Source organism: Camelina sativa, chromosome 1 (assembly GCF_030686135.1).
Source record: "Camelina sativa cultivar CO46 ecotype springtype chromosome 1, ASM3068613v1".
NCBI lineage: Eukaryota > Viridiplantae > Streptophyta > Magnoliopsida > Brassicales > Brassicaceae > Camelina > Camelina sativa.
This window is the reverse complement of record NC_141880.1, coordinates 15201240-15224639: the sequence shown is the minus strand read 5'-3', so window position 1 is coordinate 15224639 and position 23400 is coordinate 15201240. Positions and strand designations below refer to the sequence as shown.

General features: G+C 38.8%; 5 protein-coding genes across 8 annotated transcripts; 3 read left to right on the top strand and 2 right to left on the bottom strand.

The window, feature by feature from the left end:
* Nucleotides 1–4238: 4238 nt before the first annotated feature.
* Nucleotides 4239–7629, top strand: LOC104792389 (wall-associated receptor kinase-like 10). 2 transcript variants are annotated; one of them, XM_087459342.1, is made up of 4 exons: nt 4322–5547; nt 5638–5760; nt 6159–6311; nt 6398–7629. In XM_087459342.1, exons 1-4 carry the CDS (start codon nt 4509–4511, stop codon nt 6439–6441), a joined length of 1359 nt encoding a protein of 452 aa, XP_087315468.1. In that variant the 5' UTR covers nt 4322–4508; the 3' UTR covers nt 6442–7629. The 2 variants fall into 2 exon arrangements, with proteins under 2 accessions (XP_010516829.1, XP_087315468.1); XM_010518527.2 differs by having other exon boundaries at nt 4239–5547; nt 6159–7629.
* A 456-nt stretch (nt 7630–8085) lies between these two features.
* On the bottom strand, nt 8086–8968 carry LOC147949955 (uncharacterized). The gene is made up of 2 exons (XM_087511538.1): nt 8928–8968; nt 8086–8827 (listed from the first exon to the last, which is right to left on the bottom strand). The coding sequence occupies exons 1-2, from the start codon at nt 8966–8968 to the stop codon at nt 8086–8088; spliced, it is 783 nt and encodes a 260-aa protein (XP_087367664.1).
* A 197-nt stretch (nt 8969–9165) lies between these two features.
* On the bottom strand, nt 9166–9657 carry LOC147949954 (uncharacterized). Its single transcript, XM_087511530.1, has one exon. It carries the CDS (start codon nt 9655–9657, stop codon nt 9166–9168), a length of 492 nt encoding a protein of 163 aa, XP_087367656.1.
* A 4369-nt stretch (nt 9658–14026) lies between these two features.
* On the top strand, nt 14027–16548 carry LOC104792374 (protein PHOTOPERIODIC CONTROL OF HYPOCOTYL 1). 3 transcript variants are annotated; one of them, XM_010518510.3, is made up of 3 exons: nt 14027–14424; nt 14785–15536; nt 15619–16548. In XM_010518510.3, exons 2-3 carry the CDS (start codon nt 14831–14833, stop codon nt 16299–16301), a joined length of 1389 nt encoding a protein of 462 aa, XP_010516812.1. In that variant the 5' UTR covers nt 14027–14424; nt 14785–14830; the 3' UTR covers nt 16302–16548. The 3 variants fall into 3 exon arrangements, with proteins under 3 accessions (XP_010516812.1, XP_010516818.1, XP_087315457.1); XM_010518516.3 differs by having other exon boundaries at nt 14395–14521; XM_087459331.1 differs by lacking the exon at nt 14027–14424 and adding an exon at nt 14501–14561.
* A 2194-nt stretch (nt 16549–18742) lies between these two features.
* On the top strand, nt 18743–19282 carry LOC104708784 (uncharacterized). The gene has a single exon (XM_010425411.2). The coding sequence runs from the start codon at nt 18743–18745 to the stop codon at nt 19280–19282; it is 540 nt and encodes a 179-aa protein (XP_010423713.1).
* The last annotated feature ends 4118 nt before the right edge of the window (nt 19283–23400 follow it).

Sequence of the window (23400 nt, the reverse complement as noted above, 5' to 3'; positions counted from 1 at the left end):
TGTGCGAGTGAGGACAAAACACAGGTAAAGATCATGTGGTGATTTGTAGGGACGGTAAACAAGTCTTTAAAGCCTTCCAGACGTAGCAAACCGATCATCGGATATGGATGGACTCACAGGCCTAATGAGTAGACGTGAAGCTCATTAAGATAGGTAGGTTCATAGACGGGGAGTGTACATAGGCCCACTAAAAAATGTGTCGGTTAGATCTTCTCCAATGGTTTTTCCTATTTTTTCCTCTATAATAGAAGATCTCTATAATAGAGAAGAGTTTTGCTCCAATGGTTTTCTCTATTTTTCCTCTAAAAAAGAATATTCCAAATAGATTCTTTTTTATTTTACAATTAACACCTTTTATTTATAAAAATTGCAAACTAACCCATTTTACTTTAAATTTGTAACACTTTCATAAAATTATTATTTTTATTTAAATTAAATATTTATTGTTATATTTAAACAAAGACAACAACAGTTGGACATTCAAAGTAAAAATTATGCTTTGAAAGAGCTAAAAGAAGAAAACAAAATTTTATTTTGTGACTTGGATACTCTACATCCAAATGTTCGTGGATATTTTGAGGCTGAACAAGCACGGATTATACAAAAGCGGAATAATCAACAACAAAACCAACAAGCTCCTCCTCCGTCTACATCATTTGGTTTGTTTGGACAATATTTTAGCGATATTGGTGGATCCCAAAGTAATTTACCAGATTATTAAGTTATTAGTTTTTGTTGTATTAAAATAATTATTATGGATTGAATGAAAAATAAATTTTATTATTTATATAAATTATCTTTTCCAAATGGTAGTCTCAATATTTTAGACTAAATATTTATAGTTAAATTTCTATTATTAGTTTTTAAAAATACTTATTTTATTAAATTTGTATTATTAGTTCTTAAAAATATTTATTTTATTTATTTTGGTCATAAATAAAAGAAGTTAAAGATTAAGAGTACTACTTTGTAAATAAAATAGTTAACCTCTATTTATAGAGAAAAAAATAGAGTTCCTCTAAAAATAGAGAAAAAAATAGCAATCTCTATTATAGAGGTGAAAATAGAGATCCATTGGAGCAAAACTACTCTATAATAGAGTTTACAGGTGAAAATAGAGGACCATTGGAGATACTCTTAAAGCGTTACATGTTTTATCATCAAATTGTAGTACGTCTTAAAAAAAAAGTGGGAAGTAAATAAACAAAAAACAAAAAAAAAACAATCAGTTTATAAAAATAATCTTATCCTATTTCATGAAAAAAAATCAAATTTTCTTTTTTCTTAAACAAAGATATTTATATATAAATTCCAATTAATTTTCAAAACAGAAAAAAATACTACTCAAGGCTTGTACATCATTATTTCATTGCAAATTTTGGAGATTGACTATTCTCTCACTGAAAAGTTTGGAGATTGACTATTCGTTTTTGAAAAGTTTAGAGATCGACTATTATCTTATTGAAAAGTTTGGAGATTGACTAGTCGTTTTTGAAAAGTTTGGAGATCGACTATTGTCTTATTGAAAAGTTAGGAAATCTATTTTGTGAAGGAAGTCTTTTTGGAATTTCAACTTCAATGTGTAAGATTCCAATAAGCACTAAAAAGTCTCCAATAGACTTTTCCGAAGGACGTAAATAATTTATTAAAAGTTAATAAAATAACATATCAACATATATATATATATGAATATCTAAATTACAATAAGCAAGAAAATATAATTCTATAAATAGGCCAATATTTATACTAGGTTTGGACCCGCACGTATGTGCGGGGTTATGTTTATAAACAAAACTAATTTGTATATAATTAAACTTATACTAATTGAGATTTTAGTTTGATATTTGATTTGGTTTATTAATGTTTGAAAATTTAAAATAATAATGTTTTCACTAGTATCTTAAAATTTGGAACAATATAACGGTTGGACTGGTAACAAACTAAATCAAATAAATGATTGGTTAGATTCTATTAAATTTGTGAACTATCAAATTTGATATATAACCGCTAACAGCGATGAAAACCCGTTTGAAACGTATACATATATTTAGGAATGGCCGTAACTCTCTTTTCGTTTTATCATGTTCCATTATGTCCTACACCCGTTCTCAAATTTTTGTTGCATAACAGAAAGCATTTCCAATATGGGACATTCCGGATATGAGACAAATTTCCGATTGGAAACGGGAGGGGACCGGACAAATACATAAATTCTCAAACTCCCGTATGAAATAAACATAAATATAATTCTTAGTATATCTATATCTCATATGTTTTAATAAAAATATTACAAAATTAATTGACTTCTTTATTCTTATTATATTATATATGTTTCACTTATATAGATTATTATTTTTTAATATTTTTAACTGTTACAGAACATATTTTATGTATTTTTTATTTTTATTTTATTTTAAACTTATGCTAGTTCAATTGAAAATAGTAAGAATTATTTATTTAGTATATGAATATTTGGGTGTTTGAGTGTTAATCAGTACTTTAAGATTTGGATTAGAAATTTTTATACTATGAGTCATCGTTACCTTGAAAATTTCGTTAGAAATTCAAGGTAACAATGACTTAAAAGACTATAAATAATTTCAAGATGCTCATGTTATAAAATTTTACTGTCATGTGTGTTTTTTGTTTTCTTTTCCATATACATCCTAAGTTATAGTTCCATTTAATAAAGACTGTTAACATCATATATTTGGAAATATAAGAAAATCATATAATTTAATACATACAGATGATTACAATATAGTCATGGGAGATTAATTGTACTTATATAGTTTATGTATACATACCCCTTGCTCGTTTCAAACGTTAATTACTGTTAATGCAAAGCTCAACTACATACTCTAATAAGAATTTCCTACAGAGGTTTCTTAAATAAATCTATTGAAAAACTGAAGAAAACAAAAGCTAATATAGTATTTTGTGACTTACCGGGTTCATATAAAAAATGTGGACTTTTTTAAGCAATAAAATGTAATATTCTTGTTTTGCAGATGCTATGTCAATTGGATGAACACCCGTTCATACCACATTCATCCCTTATATACACTCTAGGTAGAAAAATGTATGCTTTGGAAAAAGATCTTGATTTGTATATTTTTATATACACAACAGAAAATTATAAATTTAACAAATCATAAGAATTATAAATTATAAAATGGACATAAAATCATAAATCATAAACTTAATACAGAGACACTTTTTTTTTTTTTTTGCAGAAACAAAGAGATACAAACAAAAATAGTGCTAGAGTTGTGTATATGATATGTGAATGTTAGGTCGATTACTCTATTTATAAGTTCGAAAGAGTAAGCATTTTTATCTTTACGTTTAAAACTAAAAAATCTATATAAAATCTTTTAAAATCTGATTTAGTTTTCAGTTAATGCATATACAATATGTTTGAATCTATATGGATAATTAGATTTGGATTTTGAATTAATTGTCTAGATTTTCCTATTAAACCGATGAGAGTAAATATATAAGGTTAGTTTTAGAAGTAATCCCTAAATTTTAGAAATTTGGTAAATAATTACTGATTTTATCTCAAGATTTCTTAAAATAAATCATCTATTTAAATTTAAGTTAATTTATTTTCATAAATACTATTCGAAATTAATTAGATTCATCTGTTATGGAAATCTTGTTAAATAATAAGTTACATTTTTAGTATGCTATTAATTGCGGAAATCTCTAATTATTTTATAAAGTTTTAATAATTATATAAATTCAAGGAATTATTAATAGAAATAATTTCATTTTTATTATAATATTTAAATTTCATTTTGTAATCTTGTTGGCTTTATTTTTTTTTATAGTGAGGGTATGTTCTAGTTAAATATAAGGAGAAAATCATTAGTTTAATATTTAATTTAGAAAAATATTTGGAAAACTTAATATATTCAAAATTAATTATTTATGATTTATATCCATATCAAAATATATATATGAAATCTATAACCAATTATAAAAAAAGTCAATCATTTATTTCTTTAATAGTTGTTACCATTGTTTTAGGGAAGTTTAACTCTTTTTTATTTTTTTTATTTTGTAGGCAAATGGGTCTGTTTGGCAACATGAATATATATTATATTTTCTTTTTTTTAAGCTGTAAGTGTACTCTCCAATTAATAGTATAGATACATAGACAAATCTTTAAATATTTATTTTTTATTTCTAATTTCTATTTAAAATAAAAACTAAATCAATACAATATTCTTGTGGTTAAATTGACGATAGCAGTTAGAACCTTCTTGTAAGAGAAAATTCAAAGATACGGATGCTGACATGTTTCTCAAGAAAATTATGCTGGATCGATAGATTTATACGTTAGAAAAGTATATGACCGAGAAGGATATAAGAGAAGGAACATAAGAAAGTTCAAAGGCGAAGACAAGTTGCTGATTCTAAGTAAACGCAACGTTTCCTTACATATACCTTGGCCGTTTGCGTTTACCAAAGAAAAAACACATGAAAATAATTTCTTGAGCATGCAGATCATAAAAATGAGCTCTAATAGTAGTCGTTCTCTCTTGGTTCTCCTCTCTCTGCTACTTTTATTGATCCTTGATTCTGCAGATCTCACCGCCTCCAGCTCTTGTAGTATTAAGGAATGTGGAGGAATCAACATCCCTTACCCATTTGGAATCGGAGTGGGTTGCTATCTTGAGAAATGGTACGAAATTGAGTGTGTTAATTCTTCCTCTATTCCAGGGAAGCACGTTCCTTTTCTTTCTATAATTGGCAAGGAAGTTGTGAATATCTCTCTTCCACCGACATACACAACGTATATTTCCATTGGACAAGGGTCAGTTCGCATAAAAAACCAAGTAACTTCAAAGGGGTGTTCAAGCCACGAAGAAGAGCTTGTATCACCTTTAAATTTGACGGGTACCCCTTTTTATGTTACCTCCAGTAATATATTGATAGCGTCTGGTTGCAACAACACGGCATCATTGACAAATATCGAGTCAAACATTGTGGGATGCAAGTCTAGCTGCGTCCCAGCCAACCGTACAGCCTCAAAAGATTATCTTACGGCACTCAGCAGATGTAATAAATATGGAGGCTCAATCTGTAATGCAGAAAGCATTATCAATGAAAAAAACTGCAACGGGTTTCTATGCTGCCAGGCAGACATCCCTGCTCTATATGAACAACAAATTGTGGGCGTGAGAATTGATAGCACCACGACAACAACGGGAGGGTGCAAAGTTGCCTTCTTAACAGACGAGGCATATTCTTTGTCAAGTGGATCTGATCCAAAACTACTTCATGCTAATGGAACAACAACACTTGAGCTAGGATGGTTCATCAATACGTCCAATCGTTCGTATGTAGACTCTTTAGGATGCCAAAGTTTTGAAATGTACAACAATTTATCGGAACAATCATATGCAAGTACTTACCCAATAAGTTGTGTTTGCCACTACAATGCTTACAACAATGCTTCTCTAAGCTATGCAAGATGCTCATGCAATAGAGATTATGAAGGCAACCCATTCCTTCCAGGTGGAGGCGGATGCAAAGGTAAGAAATTGCATTTATTTCATTTTTTTTTCTTCATTCAAGTCTCTGTATCATCGTCTGATTCTAATTTATTTACATATTGAATATCAGATATTAATGAATGTCTGCTAAAAAACGATGATGTAACTTACAAATACTGTACGAGTGGAACGTGTGTCAATTTGCCTGGACACTATACCTGTGTGTACAAAAATCAACGCCCACTTGCTGTAGGTAATGGTGCAAATTTCTATCTCCAATACACATTCTCAAAAATAGCACCAAAATAAGTTTTGTTCCAAATTTAATACAACATATATAAAATTTCAAAAATAGCATTATATTTCAAAATTATTTTTTTTAAACTAAATATTAAATTAAAAAAACTAAATCCTAAATGTAAAATTGAAAATTCAAACCTAAAAAAAAAATTCTAAAAATTAATTTTAAATATTATAATATATTAAAATAATATTATTTTTGAAAATTTATAGAATATATAATTGTTTATAAATCTTGTTTTAGTACTATTTTAGAGTATTTTTTTCTACAATAGTGATGATCGACATATATATTATTATCTATCGTCCAAACAGTACCAGAAGTTGGTTTTCATTTTTTTTGTTTTGCAGGGATTGGTTCGAGTTTTGGTTCATTACTTTTTATTGTTGGAATATACTGGTTGTACAAATTTATTAGAAAGCAGAAGAGGTTAAAACAAAAGAAGAAGTTCTTCAAGCGTAATGGGGGTCTATTGTTGCAACAACAATTGACTGCAACAGAAGGTAACCTCGAGAAGACAAAAGTATTCAGCTCAAGAGAGTTAGAAAAAGCTACCGAAAATTTTAGCTTAAACAGAATACTTGGACAGGGTGGTCAAGGTACTGTGTACAAAGGGATGCTTGTCGATGGTAGAATTGTAGCAGTGAAGAAGTCCAAAGTCGTGGACGAAGATAAGTTGGAAGAGTTCATCAACGAGGTTGTCATTCTTTCGCAGATCAACCACAGAAACATTGTGAAACTTTTAGGGTGTTGTCTTGAGACAGATGTCCCTGTTCTCGTCTACGAGTTTATTCCCAATGGTAACCTTTTTGAACATCTTCATGATGAATTGGAGGATTACACGATGACTACTTGGGAAGTGCGCCTCCGCATTGCTGTAGATATAGCAGGAGCTCTTTCATACTTGCACTCGGCTGCATCGTCGCCAATCTATCACAGAGACGTCAAGTCTACAAATATAATGTTGGATGAAAAATATCGAGCCAAGGTATCTGATTTTGGAACTTCAAGATCAGTAACGGTGGATCACACCCACTTGACGACGGTAGTTTCAGGTACAGTGGGATATATGGATCCAGAGTACTTTCAGTCTAGCCAATTCACAGATAAAAGTGATGTCTATAGCTTTGGAGTGGTGCTCGTGGAGCTCATTACGGGTGAAAAATCAGTTTCGTTTCTGCGATCTCAAGAAAACAGGACACTTGCAACTTATTTCATTCATGCAATGAAACATAATACACTCTTTGACATCATCGACCCACGAATCAGAGATGGCTGCAAGTTGAATCAAGTGACTGCAGCTGCAAAAATTGCAAGGAAATGTTTGAATCTGAAGGGGAGAAAGCGACCAAGCATGAGAGAAGTGTCCATGGAGTTAGAGAATATTCGCTCGTCTTCTGGAGATATGCAGTCACATGAGTATGTTAGCGAAAATGAGGAAGAAAAAGAGGAAGAAGTCGTGCAAGTTAATATAGAGGTACAACCGTGGAACAATGTAGCCTTAGCTGTTACTGCTCCAACGTATCAATCCAACGATGCATCATCATCTTCATTGTGGTCAGACGTTGAACCATTGTTTCCCCTTCAGACACGATAACACTTCAGTTAACGACCACTATATTATCTCATGTGTTTGCTTTGACATTCGATTTTTTTGTGTTTTTGTGTAAAGATATTTCTATTAAGATCGCCAAGTGGGAAAGGTAAAATAAGAAAACCACCTCATAAATACATGCCTTATATTATGTATAAAGTGGATTATTTCTTTAGTTGAACAGTGTGATAGTTGATTTCTTAATAGAAATTAGAAAGTTATAGAAACTAACTTCTATCTTTTATGCATGGTTTAGATTTTCTTAAATTTTAGTCCTTAGTTTCTTAAAACTTTTTTTTTTTTTTTTGATAACTGTTAATTATATTACCAAAATGGAACTTGAGGTTTACAAGAGTTTAATTAGAAACTATAGCCCAAAAAAAATAAAAAGCTATAGGTTACAAGTTACATAATTAGATCGAACTACTAGCCGGATCAAATTCGTGGTAAAGCATGGGAGAGCCATTTGGATAGCAGTCCCTTGCAATGTTTAGAGTGCTGGTGAGCAAGCAGTATGTCCCAAATTGTTCTGTCGAGGACCCGAAATAAGACAGCAGGGGAGGTGATAGGGCCTCCGTGGCAGCGAGAGTTTCTTTCTTTCCAAATCAGATAGACCGTAGCTTGGGTGACTAACTTCTTCAGCGTAGAAGGGAGGGCTTTGGAGTGAACGAGGAGCCAGTGGATCATCGTTTGCCAGTCCACAAACATGAGCTGCGTAAGTCCCAGTCTGGGCATAACCAAATGCCAGACCTGTAGAGAATAACTACAGTGGAGAAACAGATAGTCTGAGTCTCTACTCCATCAGAGCAAAGATTACAAACTGGATCAATATTGGTTCCCCACCTGGTCATTCGCGATTTAACAGGGAGCCTGTTCAGGTTAGCAACCCAGAACGTGAAGCTGTGTTTGGGTATTCCACGCTTAAACCAAACCGCTTTATACCAGGCTTTGATTAGAGCCGAGGGACTAAGAGCTTCCCATGTGATCTTCGTGTTAAAGGAATCCTTGCTGCTTCCTACTGGTCCCCAAGAGTATAAGTCCGGGCCTGACGCAGCAGAAGGAGGTTCCATCGAAGAGAGAACAGTTCTGACTGTATGAAGCAGATGGTGTCTGGTCCTGGCAGACGGAAGTCTCCAACCAAAAGAACCAGTACCTTGAGCTACAGTAGCATCTCTAGGGATACCCATTAGTCTCGGTCCATCCTCGCCGACAAAGTCAATCAAAGGACCTAGCTGACTCCAGTTATCAAACCAGTAGCTTACTGTTGTCCCATGTCCCACTTTGCATCCAAGAAGAGCTTTTACCTGAGGCTTCAAGGAGATAAGAGATTTCCACATCCAAGAAGCACCCTGACCAATCTCTGTGGTCCAATAGTTACCACTCTTTACCATATGTGCCTTCATCCAAGCTACCCACATGGATCCACTATTCGTGAAAAGAAGCCAGATCAACTTGAGATTTAGCGTGACATTCCAAATCCTGAAGTTTCTAAGCCTGAGCCCCCCTCCTTCTTAGGTAGACAGACCGTTTTCCAAGCAACTTTAGCTGAGGTCCGCTTATGGACATCGCCAGACCAAAGATAAGCATTGCACATCGATTCAATAGCTCTCAAACATCCTTGAGGCAGTGTAAAAGCAGCAGACCAAAAGTTCACTGAACTGTAGATTACCGCAGTTATCAGTTGAAGTCTACCAGCAAAGGAGAGGGCTTTGGAGGCCCAAGAGTTGAAACGAGCTCGAATATTATCGAGTAGAGGGGAGTAGTCATTTTTCCAGATCAGAGAAGTGCTCACGATTAAGATCCCTTAATTCTCTTTTCAGGGCCTTCAGTTTCTTAGCAAAAGAGTACTGTCTTGATCCCTGAATCTGAAGAGTATGCCAAAACGAAAGAAGTCTTGGGATAAAATCTGCATGATGCAGCAGGTAGTGGTTGATCATGAAATGCCTTCGACCCCTCTGCCTTTTTCCAAGATCTATAATTGCAGGACTGTGGTCTGAAAAGTCCGGTTCAGCAAAGTGAGCGTAGGAGATGGAGAATTTATCCAACCATTCATCATTTATAAGAACTCTGTCCAAATTTTTTGCTATTGGATTCTGATCTTGATTGTTCCACCAAGTGAACTTGTTCCCTCGGATAGTAAGATCCCATAAGCTTGCATAATGAAGACAATCCCAAAACTCCTCCATACCTTTTCGAACTCTAGTTCCTCTAGAAGAGTGTTCTGTTGGACTCAATGTTTGGTTGAAATCACCCATAACTGCCCAAGGTCTAGTGTTAATCAAGGTATCCCTAGAGAGGGAACACATCTCCTCCCAAAGTTGTTGTCTCCCGTATCTACAGTTGACCGCGTAGACAAAAGACACCACTATTTATGCATCCTCGTGAGGGAGTGATACAATACAGGTCACCATTTGATTAGATTTGGAATGAATAGTAACTCTCACTGATTGATGTCATACAACCCAAATTCTGCTAAGCTCTGCAAACTCATAGTTAGTCTCAAACTGCCAACCAGCAAAAGTAGAGTGAAAATACTTCTGAGACTTGTGCTGCCTAACACGCATCTCTAGTAAACTACCAAAAACCGGCTTATACTGCCGTAGCCATTTTTTAAAACTTCTCCGCTTTATACTATGATTAAAACCTCTAACGTTCCAACAAAAAATATCTACTTTTACCATTAGCGAGATGATTTAAGAGGTGGACCCTTCCTTGTGGAAGCTTTCTTTTTGCGTTTTTCTTGCTTGGACATCACCTTGATGAAAAGTGCGTTGTCTTCCGGATTATCATCTTCTTCCGACGGGGCATCAAAAGGAGAGGATTCCTCTAACGGTTCATAATCCGAAGAGGAAGGAGCAGAAGAGGTGGTTACACTTTTGGGAGCCCGTTTCTTGTTTGTGGGATTCTTCTTTGTGCTGTCGCGCCCAATATCCAGTTCCAGGACACCACCTTGTTGAGAGCTAGGTCCCTGTTTGCGGCTCGACAGTTCGTCCGTTTCCTTCTTAGCTTGCTCTTTACGCCTCCTGGAGGGATTCTTTCGCTTTGGGCGAGTTATAGATTCAGCAGAAGGATTATTGATCTTCTTCCTCTGGGGACAGTCTTCAGTTGGATGAGTAGTTGAGTTGCAACGGGTACACATAATAGGTGCTGTCGGGCATCTTTTGATGGAATGACCCACCTCTAGACAGTATTCACAAGTGGGAGGGAGCCAAGGGCTTGACACTTCAATCCTACAAGTTTCTCCTGACTCAAATTGAACGTTGACCGCCTCTGGGAGTGGCTTAGTAATATCCACTATCGTGAATACCTTAGCAACTTCCAGGTCAGTGAGATTGAGCGTAGCAGGGTGGCAGAAAACTGGGTGGCCCACCATTCCTGCAACATGTTCGAGAGCTTCTTCGGAGAAGAATTGAGGAGGGACTCCTCTAAGTTCAATCCAGACAGGAGCTTCAGTAAGCTCAGGCATAGTAGGAGAGAGACCAGGTTCCCAGTCAGCAACAAACATACTCTGCCCCTCAATGTGCCAAACTCTCCGAGAAAGCACCCTACGGCGAGTTTCTTCACACGGTATTCGGATAAGAACTGATTTAGGTCCTTGCTTGAAAATCGTGATATCCCATTTTTTCCGGCTCCAAATACCATTTAATATGGCGTATAGGGCTCCTTTGGACGGGAGATTGCCGTGGAACTGCCTAATAATGAATTCCTTCCATCTATTCTGATTCCTCTTGATTACTTCATTAGGGATCTTAACACATAGCTCCCTTGTCTCCAAAGTGAAAGGGGTCCCTTTTCTTTCCATTTTACTTGACGATCCAACGAGCATTGCTTTCCAGTTAGCTAACGCTGGGCTGGTGATGGTATCCTTGGCTGGAGCGAGCAGAGGGTCCGGATTTTGGGTTCTCTAACCACTTGAGGTCGCAGGGCTTACAGATCTGGCCGACTGAGGACCTTCCAGGATGGGATCCTTAGTTGAAGCTGGGGTGACCCCCTGAATAGCGACCGGATCTACGATGGGGCATGGGAAGGGGCGATTTCAGGGGGAGGAGCGGTGGCTGGTTTTGGAGGGACGGGTGTTGAGGAAGTGGATGAGGAGGATTTCCGTGGGAAGCGTTTTTCTTGGTCATTAGAGGCGAGGGGATTGCCGCCGCCGAGACCGGCAACGGCGGCTTAGAAGGAAAGGGTTTTGGCAATCGCCTTTTCGAGAGGGTTTTTTTTTTTAACAAGGCGAAAAGAGTATAATAGAGTATTTCTTTAGGGTTTTTCGAAAGGGTTAAAACTATTAGAGTATTTCTTTTCACATTTATTATAGAATTTCCCCTTAATTATAGGAGGTACCGCTATAAGTAAAATAAATTTATACTTGTACAATTTGATATAGGTTGGGTGATAACCATTCCATAGTTATTTTATTAAAACCAGATATTCTAGTTATGATTGGCAAAATATTGAGATATTCATTTTAAAATACTGGTTCCCTTTTATTCATTGATTCTATTTCATATTATTTGTCTTTGAATTAAGTTTTCTTTTTAGTTCACCCTAATTAAGTTTTCCTTATATGATTGAGTAAATTAATTTAATATGGAATGAACAAAAAAAATACTTGTGGTTGAAACAAATAATAATATGAAAAGTAACAACTATGAAGCTGGAAGAGTAGGCTACAACATAATAATCACAATAATCATTTTTGGAGATTCAGAATCATACATAAGTTTTCTTGCTTTTAACACAATTTTTTCGTTTAACTAAGATGTGGAGTCTTGAAATAATTTAAGCGTTTAAATTTGAAATTTTTTATTTCAACTTATTTAATAATATCTATACTCAAGGTAATAGGAAAAGAGAGTATTTCTCAATGAAAATATAAGCTTCTGTCTTGTAATAATTGAAAATATAAGTATGATCTAAATAAAAAATCTATAACTCGATAAGTCATAATTTGAAAAATATATCAGCCAATAAATAATTAATTTCTATAATTTTAGAGTTCTTTTAATGGTTTATGAACCATGATTAAACGAATTACTAGACAGTATTGATGATCTTACGAAGAGAAAGGCCACTTTATAACATTTTCCTACGATAGAGTTTATCAAAAACAAAAGTTGTTATTCTCTCTTTCGTCTTTGTAGTTATCCCCATTATAATCAAACGGAAGTACACAATATTGTTTTGTATACTATATAATTTTAATAAGTTGATTACAAATAGATTATAGATTAATTGGTTAAAAGTTAAATAGTATGTACAACCTTAATTTATTTTCGAAAGATTTTATTACTAGATCACGTTGTTTCCAAAAATATTAAAGAGAATATTTTAAAGAATCATTTTATATCATCTAACTTACCATATTAATTTCTTTTATTAAATTATTAATTAAATAAAATCTTTTGATATCTAACTTAACATATTAATTTGTTAATTATCATTATATACTTCACCTCTCATTTTTATATATGAATCTACTTTGTGAAACAAATAAATTACAATATTATTTATTATAATTAGAAAATAGTTTTATTTTCTGATATACCATAAGTTAATTGTTTAAAAACAAATATAAATTGTTCAATCTATAAAATATTCAATGTTTAGTAATATTATTCTTTAAAAATAATATCTATTGAATTAAAAAATTTACTGAGTAACATGTCAAAATTTGAATACTTATATTAAATTCCATGTTTTATTGTTGAATTTTATAATTTTATAATAACATTCAATTCATGATGTAGAATATTAATTGTTGAAATAACTTCACATACATAAATTAAATACAACATATTAAAATTTTATTTTAAAATATAATATATAAAAATTTTGTATAAAATAAAATTTAACCAGTGTTATAGCACGAATATTTATCTAGAATCACTAACAATATAAAATTTATACAATATGTGTTTTTTTTCAAGTCATCATATTTAGCATATGATTTTATTGTATATTATTTTATCCAAAAAAACTTTTAAAAACAATTGTATAAATTATATTTTATATAAAAATTATAATATAAATAAAATAAATTTCAATCCGTGCTCTAGCACACAAGTCTTAATCTAGTTTATGTTATTTTACTGGTCTAGCTTTTCCTGTAGTCACAAATTTGTGATTACCATTTCACCGTTGATCGGTTTACCACATTGATTCTTGCAAGAATTATATGACTGAAAATCATTTAGACAACAGTTTGAGAAAAATACAAAATCATTTACATGTTGTATTCAGAAACTATCTCCAACACCAACCACCTAAACCAAAACTCGAACGGACAAAACCAAACCAAACACAAACCCATAAGGAATCAGGAATACGAACCAAACAAAACATGACAGAAGCGAATTAATCCGGTTAGAGTTCACCTAAATTCTTTTAATAATCCAATCAAACAAACCAAAAGTACAAGATAAAAAAAAAATTGAATTGCCCACCCCTTACTATCCCCTAATAGAATGAGGTGCGTTGAAATGGAAAAAAAAAAACAAAAAACACATTTATTAAAGTAAGATATCTCTTAAACTTTATGGACAAAGAAGATATTTACAACCTGACGACACACACATAACAAAGAAAATAATATCTAGATATATGTACAGTTATTGTTGTGATATTATTGTTGCCCATTTGCATTAGACATGGTAGAGGAATGAACACGTCATTTCTCAACTAAAATAACTTTTAAACTTAAAATAAAAAATTCCAAAATAATTGTCATTCGTCAATGCAATACAAAATACGAGGTTTCTTTTTAACACCTTCTTCTTTGTGTAGTACAAATAGAAGATTGTGTGTGAGAGAGAGATTTACATATCTTCTGCTCTTTCCGACAAAAGCCCATCTCTTCTGTCTGATTATCTTCTAAAGGTTTTTTTTTTTTTTTTCATCAAGAAGAATGATACTGCCAATAAGTTTTTGTTAGGACTTTTTTTTCTTTTTGATCTCTTCGGAGAATACAAGAAAAAAAAATTGAACTTTCGTTATTTGGACAGTGTACCTCCACGTATACGTCTCTGGTAATAATAATCTCCATCACAAGTTCTCTCTTATTTTCATTACTTTTTTTTGTGTGTCTGATGATAAAGTTGTTCATCAAATTGCATCGGTTTAACTGTAAGTATAATATGTGATTCTCACCTTTGTTTGATGAAGTGTAGGTTCAATTTTCTTGTTTATTTCAATTTTGAGATTTTTGTGAAATTTTGATGAGATTAATGTTGAGATGACAGTAAATAATCCACTTGCTTGATGAATTTTTGAATAGAAATGTAGATCTTAGAGTGGAATCTATAAGCTTGATGATGCTCAAGTTTAGTGTTTTTGTTTGTTTTTGGATTAATAATTATGGTTGAAATAAATGATTTTTTACTTCTCAGGTGATTTGATTCAGGCCTCTTCTACTGGAGAAGATCTGTAGGTACAATGTCTGAACAGGTTATGGTTTTGGGTAAAGGTAACAAAGGAATCAGTAAGACTTCCTCAGTGCAGCCATATGAATCAGCTTGGTTAGGTCGTTGGACTCAGATGGGTAATGAAGTGAATCACAGTAATGGTGTTGATTCCAAGTGTTCTAAGGTGTTGATTAGGCCTGAAGATGGTAATGTTAAAGAGAATCATGGAGTCGAGTTATTGCCGTTTCCTATGTTTAAGGTTTCTCATAAGAAAGAAAGCAATAAAGCAAAGCTTCAAGCTTCAACGAAACAGTCTTTCTACGACGATGTGGGTTCGAGCTCGAAAGCTATGGCTAATAGAATGCCTTGGATGTATTCACAAGGAGAGAAATACTGTCCTGACTTCCCAATTCAAGAAAAGACTACACAAAACTTGCTGGAGTTGATAAGACCGGTGAGGATTTACGCAACAGTTGACTCGGTTAACTTGCCAGAAGAGGATGGTCATCAGCTATTCAAGGGCTCGACGGTTTCCATGAAACTGAAAGGGAAGATGGTTGGTGGGTACCTTGATCTGTTTCCTAATCTTGACCACTGCCATAATAAAGGAGGACCAAGGCTTGAATCTCTTGAAAGCTCAAAGAATACTGAAGAAGAAGATGGGCCAAGAAATAATGAATCATCAGCCGAGACTGATATCTTAGAGATGGATAAGCTTCAGACGATACATCTTTCAGGTATAGTGCCACCTTAAGGAACCAACCTACTTGCTCTCTGTATCTTTTTCATACTTTGTCTGATTCTCTTTCGTCATGACAGGCTCCATTTCTTCATCAACTAAGGTAAGAAAAGGCGATTCAGGCATTCCAAGGAATGAAATACCTGACATGAATGAAGAACCACCTCTGGTTCTCGATAGAGAGAATTCAGTAGAAGGGTATCAGGGAGAGACAAGCAACTCGGCTACTCAAAGTATGAATGCAGAACATTTCCTGTTCAGAGAGTGCAAACGTGTGAGATTGGAAGCAGAAGCGGAACCAAACAGTAGATGGGTCAAGCGTCTGAAGACAAACGCTTCGGATTCTAGCGGACATGATGAAACCAAGAGCATGATGAAGGTTAAAGAAGCATCACCAGGCCAAAAAGGGAACAACAACCTATTCCTAGAGATCATGAAATCTGGAATCAATAATCTCCAACCAAGAAATCAAGAACCTGTAACTTCACAAATCAAGAATCTTAACCAGGGAGGAGGAGAAGAAGATATTACGCTTCTGCATCCATGGATCCAGAGATGGTGCAAGAAGAAAGCTACATTGACAGATCAACCAGGAGGGCAAGAAGCTAGCTTTGAGCCAGAGAACCAAAAGGAGGTTGAGAAGAAGCATTTTCCAAGTATTGCAGCCATGGCACTGATGGGTAAAGCTCTGAGCGGTTTAAACCCTTATGCTCTCAGAAAGAGCGATTCTCTCATGGTCTGGAATGCTCGGGATTTGAGGTAGAAAACCAAATCATCATCGTAGAGACAAGAACAAGATAGCAAGCTTGCTACGATCAAATTCGTGTAAGATTTTGACAGGTTCCTCTACAAGTGTCAGTGTGACTATTCTTATAATAGTTTCAGTAATGTATGAATATACCTATTTGCATCATATATACCTTCTTTGTCAATCGCTACAGCATATCACTATTCTGATTTGTAACTGGTTGTAAGTAAACCCATTCTCTGAATATCTTGATTGAAGGAAATGGATCACAACATCTAAACATTGAGAACATAATGAATGGAAACTTAGTTGTGGGTAGCTTTAGTGTAAATCTGCTGGCTAGAGTGAGTAGAGAATCTCTGATTGCTTTCCTAGCAAGCTATCTGTTAGGGGTGGATTTCATCCCAACAATAGACTCAGCCCAGAAAAGGCCCAAAAGAATTAATAGGCCGAGCAGGGTATTTTGGTCTTTTCGGATGACGAACCGACACAATAATCTATTTTGAATGTACAGCATACGGCGAGGGGACACGAAAAACGGGGAGGAAATTCGTACAAGAGAACAGGTTCTCGCAGTATCGACTTGACGAGATCGCAGTTCGTCAATTGTTTCCGTTTCGTCATTTTGTAGCTTGTCTTTACCAATTGTAGCCTGACTTTTTCATACATAAAAGAGAACTTCGACCCCCTAAATACCGAACTAAAACACTCTAATTGGACCGATACGGACATCAACAATTTGGCGCGCCAGGAAGAGAGGAGCCAAGTCGAAATTCTCTCTGAAAGTTTGAAGAACGGACCTACAATAGCTACACGAGATGACCGTAACCACCAAAAAAGGCAGCAAGGACGCCGGATCGTCAGGGGGAAACACAACCCCGACAGCGGATCAAGTGGAACAAGCAGTCCTTCCAACCCCGGACGCTCCAAGAAAGGTTACCACAGCAGAGAGTCTAGGAATGTTCGTCATCGCAAGCAACCTAGCGAGCCCGACGACCACAGAGCCGACTTGGAACCCAGCGCAACTCACCCTGCTCAACAGCCAGCCCATCTCCAACATAGATGAGCTATTCCGCGGGATTCTAGCACGCCTCGACCAGCAGGAACAACGAACCAATACTCGATTGGATGCACTAACCACAGCACAGGTCAGATCCCATGAAGAAATCAACCATCTCCAGACCATCCAACAAGGTTCAACGAATTTCTTCTCAGCAGGAATGATGCCAAGGCAAGATGCGAGAACAAGCGGGCTCGAGCGCGATCCCAACTCGCGCATCGATGAGCAGAGCGACAACGCTAAAGATGTCGAGCTGAAGCAAATTAGGGAGAAGATGCAAGAAATGGAAGCGATATTTCATAAAGCAACGAGTAGAGCGTCACAGGTAGATCTCATGTTCGAAACAACTCAACGAACCCCATTCTCTAGAAGACTCGTAACCACACCGGTGAAACGGGCGGTCAAGCCAAGGCTGGGTACCTACGACGGGACGACAGACCCACGAGACTTTTTGCTCACTTTCGGGGTAGCTCTCGGTCCCTTGCAGTTCAGCCCGGCAGAATACGATGCTGGAGCATGCCAAGTCTTCGCCGAACACTTGACTGGAGCAGCTTTGAGTTGGTTTTCGCGACTTCCGTCCGGATCGATTGATAGTGTCAAGGATCTGGTAACCGAATTTTTAAAGTAGTTCTCCGTTCTAATGGAAAACAAGAACTACCATGCCGATCTGTACACACTAACTCAAGGGCGAAACGAATCACTTCGATCCTTCATCAGTCGCTTTAAAGAGGTCGTCGTTAACGTTTCAATTCTGGAAGCTGCAGCTATCGTTGCACTCAAAAACGCGCTGTGGTACGAATCTCGGTTTAAAGAGGAGCTGTCGTTAACTCATGTAGAAACCATAGCCGATGCGCAACTACGAGCCGCGAAACACATAGAAGTCGAAGAAGAAAAGGTGGTCAACGCTAAGAAGCACACCGCAGAAACAAGCGTCGTGGCCAAGCCACCAACAGTCACAGTTCCAAAGGTCGAGCACGTTGAGCCACGCCAGCATTTCTCCCGAAACCCAGACCGAACTCATCGAACCTTTGAGATCGGTGAAAATAAGTACATCAGGAAGGAAGGTGAGAATAGCGCAACTCAATACTGCAGTTTCCATGAAAGTATCACACACTCAACTGAGGAGTGTCGTTACCTCCAAACGATCCTGATGGAGCGATACAAAAAGGGAGCAATAATAGTCGAGTCTGACAGAAGCAAGACACCCCGACCCGGAAAGAGCGATACCAAACGAGCTGAGAATATCGCCCGCATGTTTATAAAAGACTCAAAGACACTCGCTGACCAAAGTGAGGACGAGATAGAAATCCCAGATGACGTCAATCACGAAAAACGGCCAGGTCCAGATCATTAGCCCGACCACCGTCCCCCAGTAATAAGACGGATAAATATGATCATGGGCGGGCTAGCAGGGTGCAACGACTCGGTCAGGTCAATAAGAGACTATACCAAGAAAGCCGAAATGAAAAAATCTTGGCCATTAAAGATCGGTTCCGAAAATACATCGATAGCCTTCAACGACAGCGATCTGGAGGGTTTAGATCTCCCACATAGCGACCCCCTGGTCGTCGAACTTCTGATCGGTGAAAGCGAAGTTACGAGAATCCTGATCAACACCGGGAGTTCGGTCAACGAGATCTTCAGGAACGTCGTGGCACAAATGGAGATCGGCGAAGGTGATATCAAGCCCGAATGCCACTCCTTAACCGGTTTCGATGGAGATCATATCATGTCTATCGGCACCATCGACCTGCCAATCTTCATCGGGGTCATGGCGAGGTATTCCCGATTCGTCGTCATCGACAAGCCAACTATTTATAATGTCATCCTCGGAACCCCTTGGCTTCACAAGATGAGGCCAGTCCCGTCGACATACCATCAGTGCGTCAAATTTCTAACCTCGAAGGGTGTATACACGTTGCGCGGCAACCAATAGAGCGTGAGGACCTGCTTCCTGATCGAACACAAGATGCGCACAACAAAGAAGTTATGGCAATCAAAGCAGCAGGTCGGCAACGACAGCTCATCGCCAACCGACGGAAAGCCGACTTTGATCCAACAGGGCGTCGCCGCAACATAGGCACGGAAATAACTCCGACCATGTGCAACGAGCTGATCCTTTTTCTCAAAACAAACATCTCGACATTCGCATGGACAGTAGCCGATATGAAAGGAATCGATCCGACCGTTACAACTCACGAGCTCAACGCCGATCCAACACACAAGCCAGTCAAACAGAAACGACGCAAGCTAGGCCCCAAAAGGTCGCAAGCAGTAAACACCAAAGTTGACAAACTCCTCGGCGCCGAATCCATTGTAGAAGTCAAATACCCCGAGTGGCTAGGTAATCCGGTAGTCGTCAAAAAGAAGAACAGAAAATGGCGAGTCTGTGTGGATTTTACTGACCTAAACAAGGCCTGCCCGAAGGACAGCTTCCCGTTACCACGGATCGACCAGCTTGTCGAAGCAACCGTAGGAAATAAACTTCTGACCTTTATGGACGCCTTCTCAGGATATAACCAAATCCTGATGCATAAAAACGACCAGGAAAAGACATCATTCATCACCGATAGGGGAACGTATTGTTACAAGGTCATGCCCTTCGGTTTAAAGAATGCGGGAGCAACTTAGCTGCAGTTAGTTAATAAAATGTTCGCTGAGCAGCTCGGCAGAATCATGGAGGTATACATAGACGACATGCTCGTCAAGTCACAGCGTGCCAACGATCATATCACCCATCTCAGGCAATGCTTCAACACTTCGAATAAGTACGGAATGAAGTTAAACCTAACCAAATGCACCTTCGCAGTCAAATCAGGGGAATTCTTGGGATACCTAGTAACTCGGTGAGGCATTGAGCTACTTTCGCCAAAAAGTGCCAGAAAGGTTCAGCGGCTAACCGGACGGATCGTCGCCCTAAATCGCTTTATATCCAGGTCGACGGATAAATGCTTGCCGTTCTACCAGCTCCTCAAAACCAAAGGGAAATTCGAGTGGAATGAGGCCTGCCACGACGGGTTCGGTAAACCCTAAAATTATTTGTCAACACCCACGGTGCTTGCAAAACCAGAGCTCGGCGAAGTTCTGTTCCTTTACATCGTGCTTTCCGCATCAGCGGTCAGTGGGGTGCTCGTCAAAGACGACCGTGGAGAGCAACAACCTATTTTCTATGTAAGCAAGTCCCTCGACGACGCCGAGACCCGTTACCCTATAGTCGAAAAGGTTGCCCTGGCAATCATCACCTCGGCACGGAAGCTCTGACCCTATTTCTAGTCACACACTATCGCCGTCCTATATAACCAGCCGTTACAGTCCGAACCAATCCGGATGACTAACAAAATGGGCAATCAAGCTCACCGAGTACGATATCGAGTTCCGCAGCCCCAGTCGCCAGGTCTCAAGTATTGGCCGACTTCTTAATAGAACTACCTTTGGAAGGTGTCGAGCCAACATCCTCCGATCCGACAGATGGACTGTGGACTCTGCATGTCGACGGAGCATCTTCTCACTTAGGGTCCGGTGTAGGAATTCGATTAACATCTCCAACCGGGGAGATTTTAGAACAGTCCTTTCGCCTCCGGTTCCAGGCAACTAATAATGTCGCCGAGTACAAAGCGCTCAACCGGGGAGATTTTATAAAATCAAACGGGTACGAGCCTTCTGCGACTCTCAACTTGTCGCCAATCAATTCAGTGGCGAGTACGATACTAAAACCAAACCAATGTCCGCCTACCTCGACGTCGTCAGGGTCTTATCAAAACGTTTCGACGAGTTTGAACTCGTCAAAATCCCTAGAGGGGACAACGCTCCGGCCGATGCCTTAGCAGCACTCGCTTCAACGTCAGACACCAACCTTCAATGGATTATCCCGGTAGAAACATCGACACGCCAAGCATAGAAGGAACTCGAGCAGACACCTGTCTTGCCCTTCACCAGCCCAACAAAATCAGAACCACCTGGCGAACGGCAACTTCGCGACAGCAGTTCAACCCTCCTTCAGATAATGAAAAAACATGCTGGCGGGTCGAGATTCGCGCATATCTCGCCGATGGTGACGTACCAACGGATAAATGGGCGAAACGACGATTAAAAGCAAAGGCTGCCCACTACACCCTAATGAATGATCATCTGCTACGATGGACCGCATCAGGTGCCCTGCTGTTATGTTTACATGGCGACGACACGGAACGAGTAATGATGGAAACTCACGAGGGCGCTTGAAAGACCCCGACCCGGACGTCCCAGCGTCCGCGGTCACGGCTTCCATTCGGCCCCATTCCCGGCCGAATATCCTTTGATTCGGTCACTAAGCTTTGGCTCATGGCCTTGCTTCATAGACCCCTTTACGCAGCGGAATATAACTTTAACCTTGACCCATCCCTTTGTGCTTAGCCATACAACCAACCAACCCCACTGGCTTGCACATATTAGGGATGGGGACATATAGTCCCTTCGGTGCACGGTGAACGGTTGCTCTATCGGCTTCCCGAACCACTCGCGTACCCAAAGCTCGGTATCGGACGTACCGTTTAAATGACCCATCGGTCATACCATTAATACCCCGATTAACTCGTCGGTCTTGGTATCAGAGCCAGGTCCAATCAACTATCCGACCCCATAATCGAATCGCTGATCAACCACAGACCTGGGCCGATACTTCCGACTGACTTGTCGACCACTTGACCACCCGACCGATCAATCCAACCTACGGCTCGTATCGTCGATCCTTTGATCACCCGATCCGACTAGCGATTGAATCACCGGTCAACTCTCGATCGATCCGTCCATTGACGTGGATCGTCGATAACCTTTCGATCGGTCCGACTCTCTGATCGAACCGTCGATCATCCTGCGATCGGTTCGTCTTCCCGGACAAACCGCCGCCTATCCTACGATCGGATCGGCCCGCTTGCCGAACCGCCGCTCATCTCATCGTACTTTCGATAGAGAGGTAGCATGCGCATCAGTTCGGACGAGCAAACTCGCCGAGCCGCACCCCCTTTTCTTCTTAGGCTTAGATGGACGATGGAAGGATGATGGTGTGTTGGAATGAAGGCCTTGCCCTCTATTTATAGTGCCCTGGCCGAAGTCTAGGCTCCAAAAGGCACCTGTCCATCAAGGCCCTTCATTCGTGCACGTTCGGACATGCCTGTCCGTCCGTGCCTGTCCGGCCATGCCCGTTCGGTCATGCCGTCCCATTACCGTCCACGAGCTCCCCAGCTGGCCCGGAGACTGTCCACCATCGTCCAGCTGGCCGAGCTTAGTCGAGCTGACGCTAGCTGGACGCTAGCTGGACGAGCTGATACTAGCTGGCCTAGCTGTCCGCAGCTGGTCCATAGCTGTCCACAGCTGGCCTATAGCTGTCCATAGCTGGCCGAGCTGTCCATAGCTGGCCGATAGCTGTCCGCAGCTGAACTACTTGTTCATCGAGCTTGTTCAGCTCATTCAGCTCGTATTCCAGCTATTTGAGCTAGTAGCTTAGTTACTTAAGCTCATATAGCTATCGATTTCCTTAAAACAAACTGCCCCTCCTTTCGGATCGCGGGACGCGGGTGTTACAAGTCTACCCCCCTTAAAATGAATTCGTCCTCGAATTCGGTGGGTGTAGATATTCTCGACCTTCGTCCACTTGAGACTTGATCTATTCTTGATCTTGCTCTTTTTAGGACTTGGTCATTTTCCTAGATCTACGTCTTTCTCGACGCAATCTTTTCCCCTTGATCTTGGACAATCTCCGAATAGATCAAGTCTGTTACTGTCCTAGTTCCATCCCAACTAGGACAATTTCCCGACCTTGGTCCTTCTTGGACGTGGTCGTAATTCCCGACCCTGGTCCTTCCCGGACGCGGTCGTAGTTCCCGACCCTGGTCCTTCCCGGACGCGGTCGTAAATCCCGACCCTGGTCCTTCCCGGACGCGGTCGTAGTTCCCGACCCTGGTCCTTCCCGGACGCGGTCGTAGTTCCTGACCCTGGTCCTTCCCGGACGCGGTCGTAGTTCCCGACCCTGGTCCTTCCCGGACGCGGTTGTAGTTCCCGACCCTGGTCCTTCCCGGA

Coding starts and splice junctions, on each gene's coding strand:
- LOC147949954 (XM_087511530.1), bottom strand. CDS start 9,657: ATGGGTGATTTCAACCAAACATTGAGTCCAACAGAACACTCTTCTAGA.
- LOC104792374 (XM_010518510.3), top strand. CDS start 14,831: ATGTCTGAACAGGTTATGGTTTTGGGTAAAGGTAACAAAGGAATCAGT. Junction 15,537..15,618: donor TCAGACGATACATCTTTCAG/GTATAGTGCCAC, acceptor TCGTCATGACAG/GCTCCATTTCTTCATCAACT.
- LOC104792389 (XM_010518527.2), top strand. CDS start 4,509: ATGCAGATCATAAAAATGAGCTCTAATAGTAGTCGTTCTCTCTTGGTT. Junction 5,548..5,637: donor AGGTGGAGGCGGATGCAAAG/GTAAGAAATTGC, acceptor ATTGAATATCAG/ATATTAATGAATGTCTGCTA. Junction 5,761..6,158: donor TCAACGCCCACTTGCTGTAG/GTAATGGTGCAA, acceptor TTTGTTTTGCAG/GGATTGGTTCGAGTTTTGGT.
- LOC147949955 (XM_087511538.1), bottom strand. CDS start 8,968: ATGTCCATAAGCGGACCTCAGCTAAAGTTGCTTGGAAAACG. Junction 8,828..8,927: donor CTAAAGTTGCTTGGAAAACG/GTCTGTCTACCT, acceptor TTTCACGAATAG/TGGATCCATGTGGGTAGCTT.
- LOC104708784 (XM_010425411.2), top strand. CDS start 18,743: ATGGGCGGGCTAGCAGGGTGCAACGACTCGGTCAGGTCAATAAGAGAC.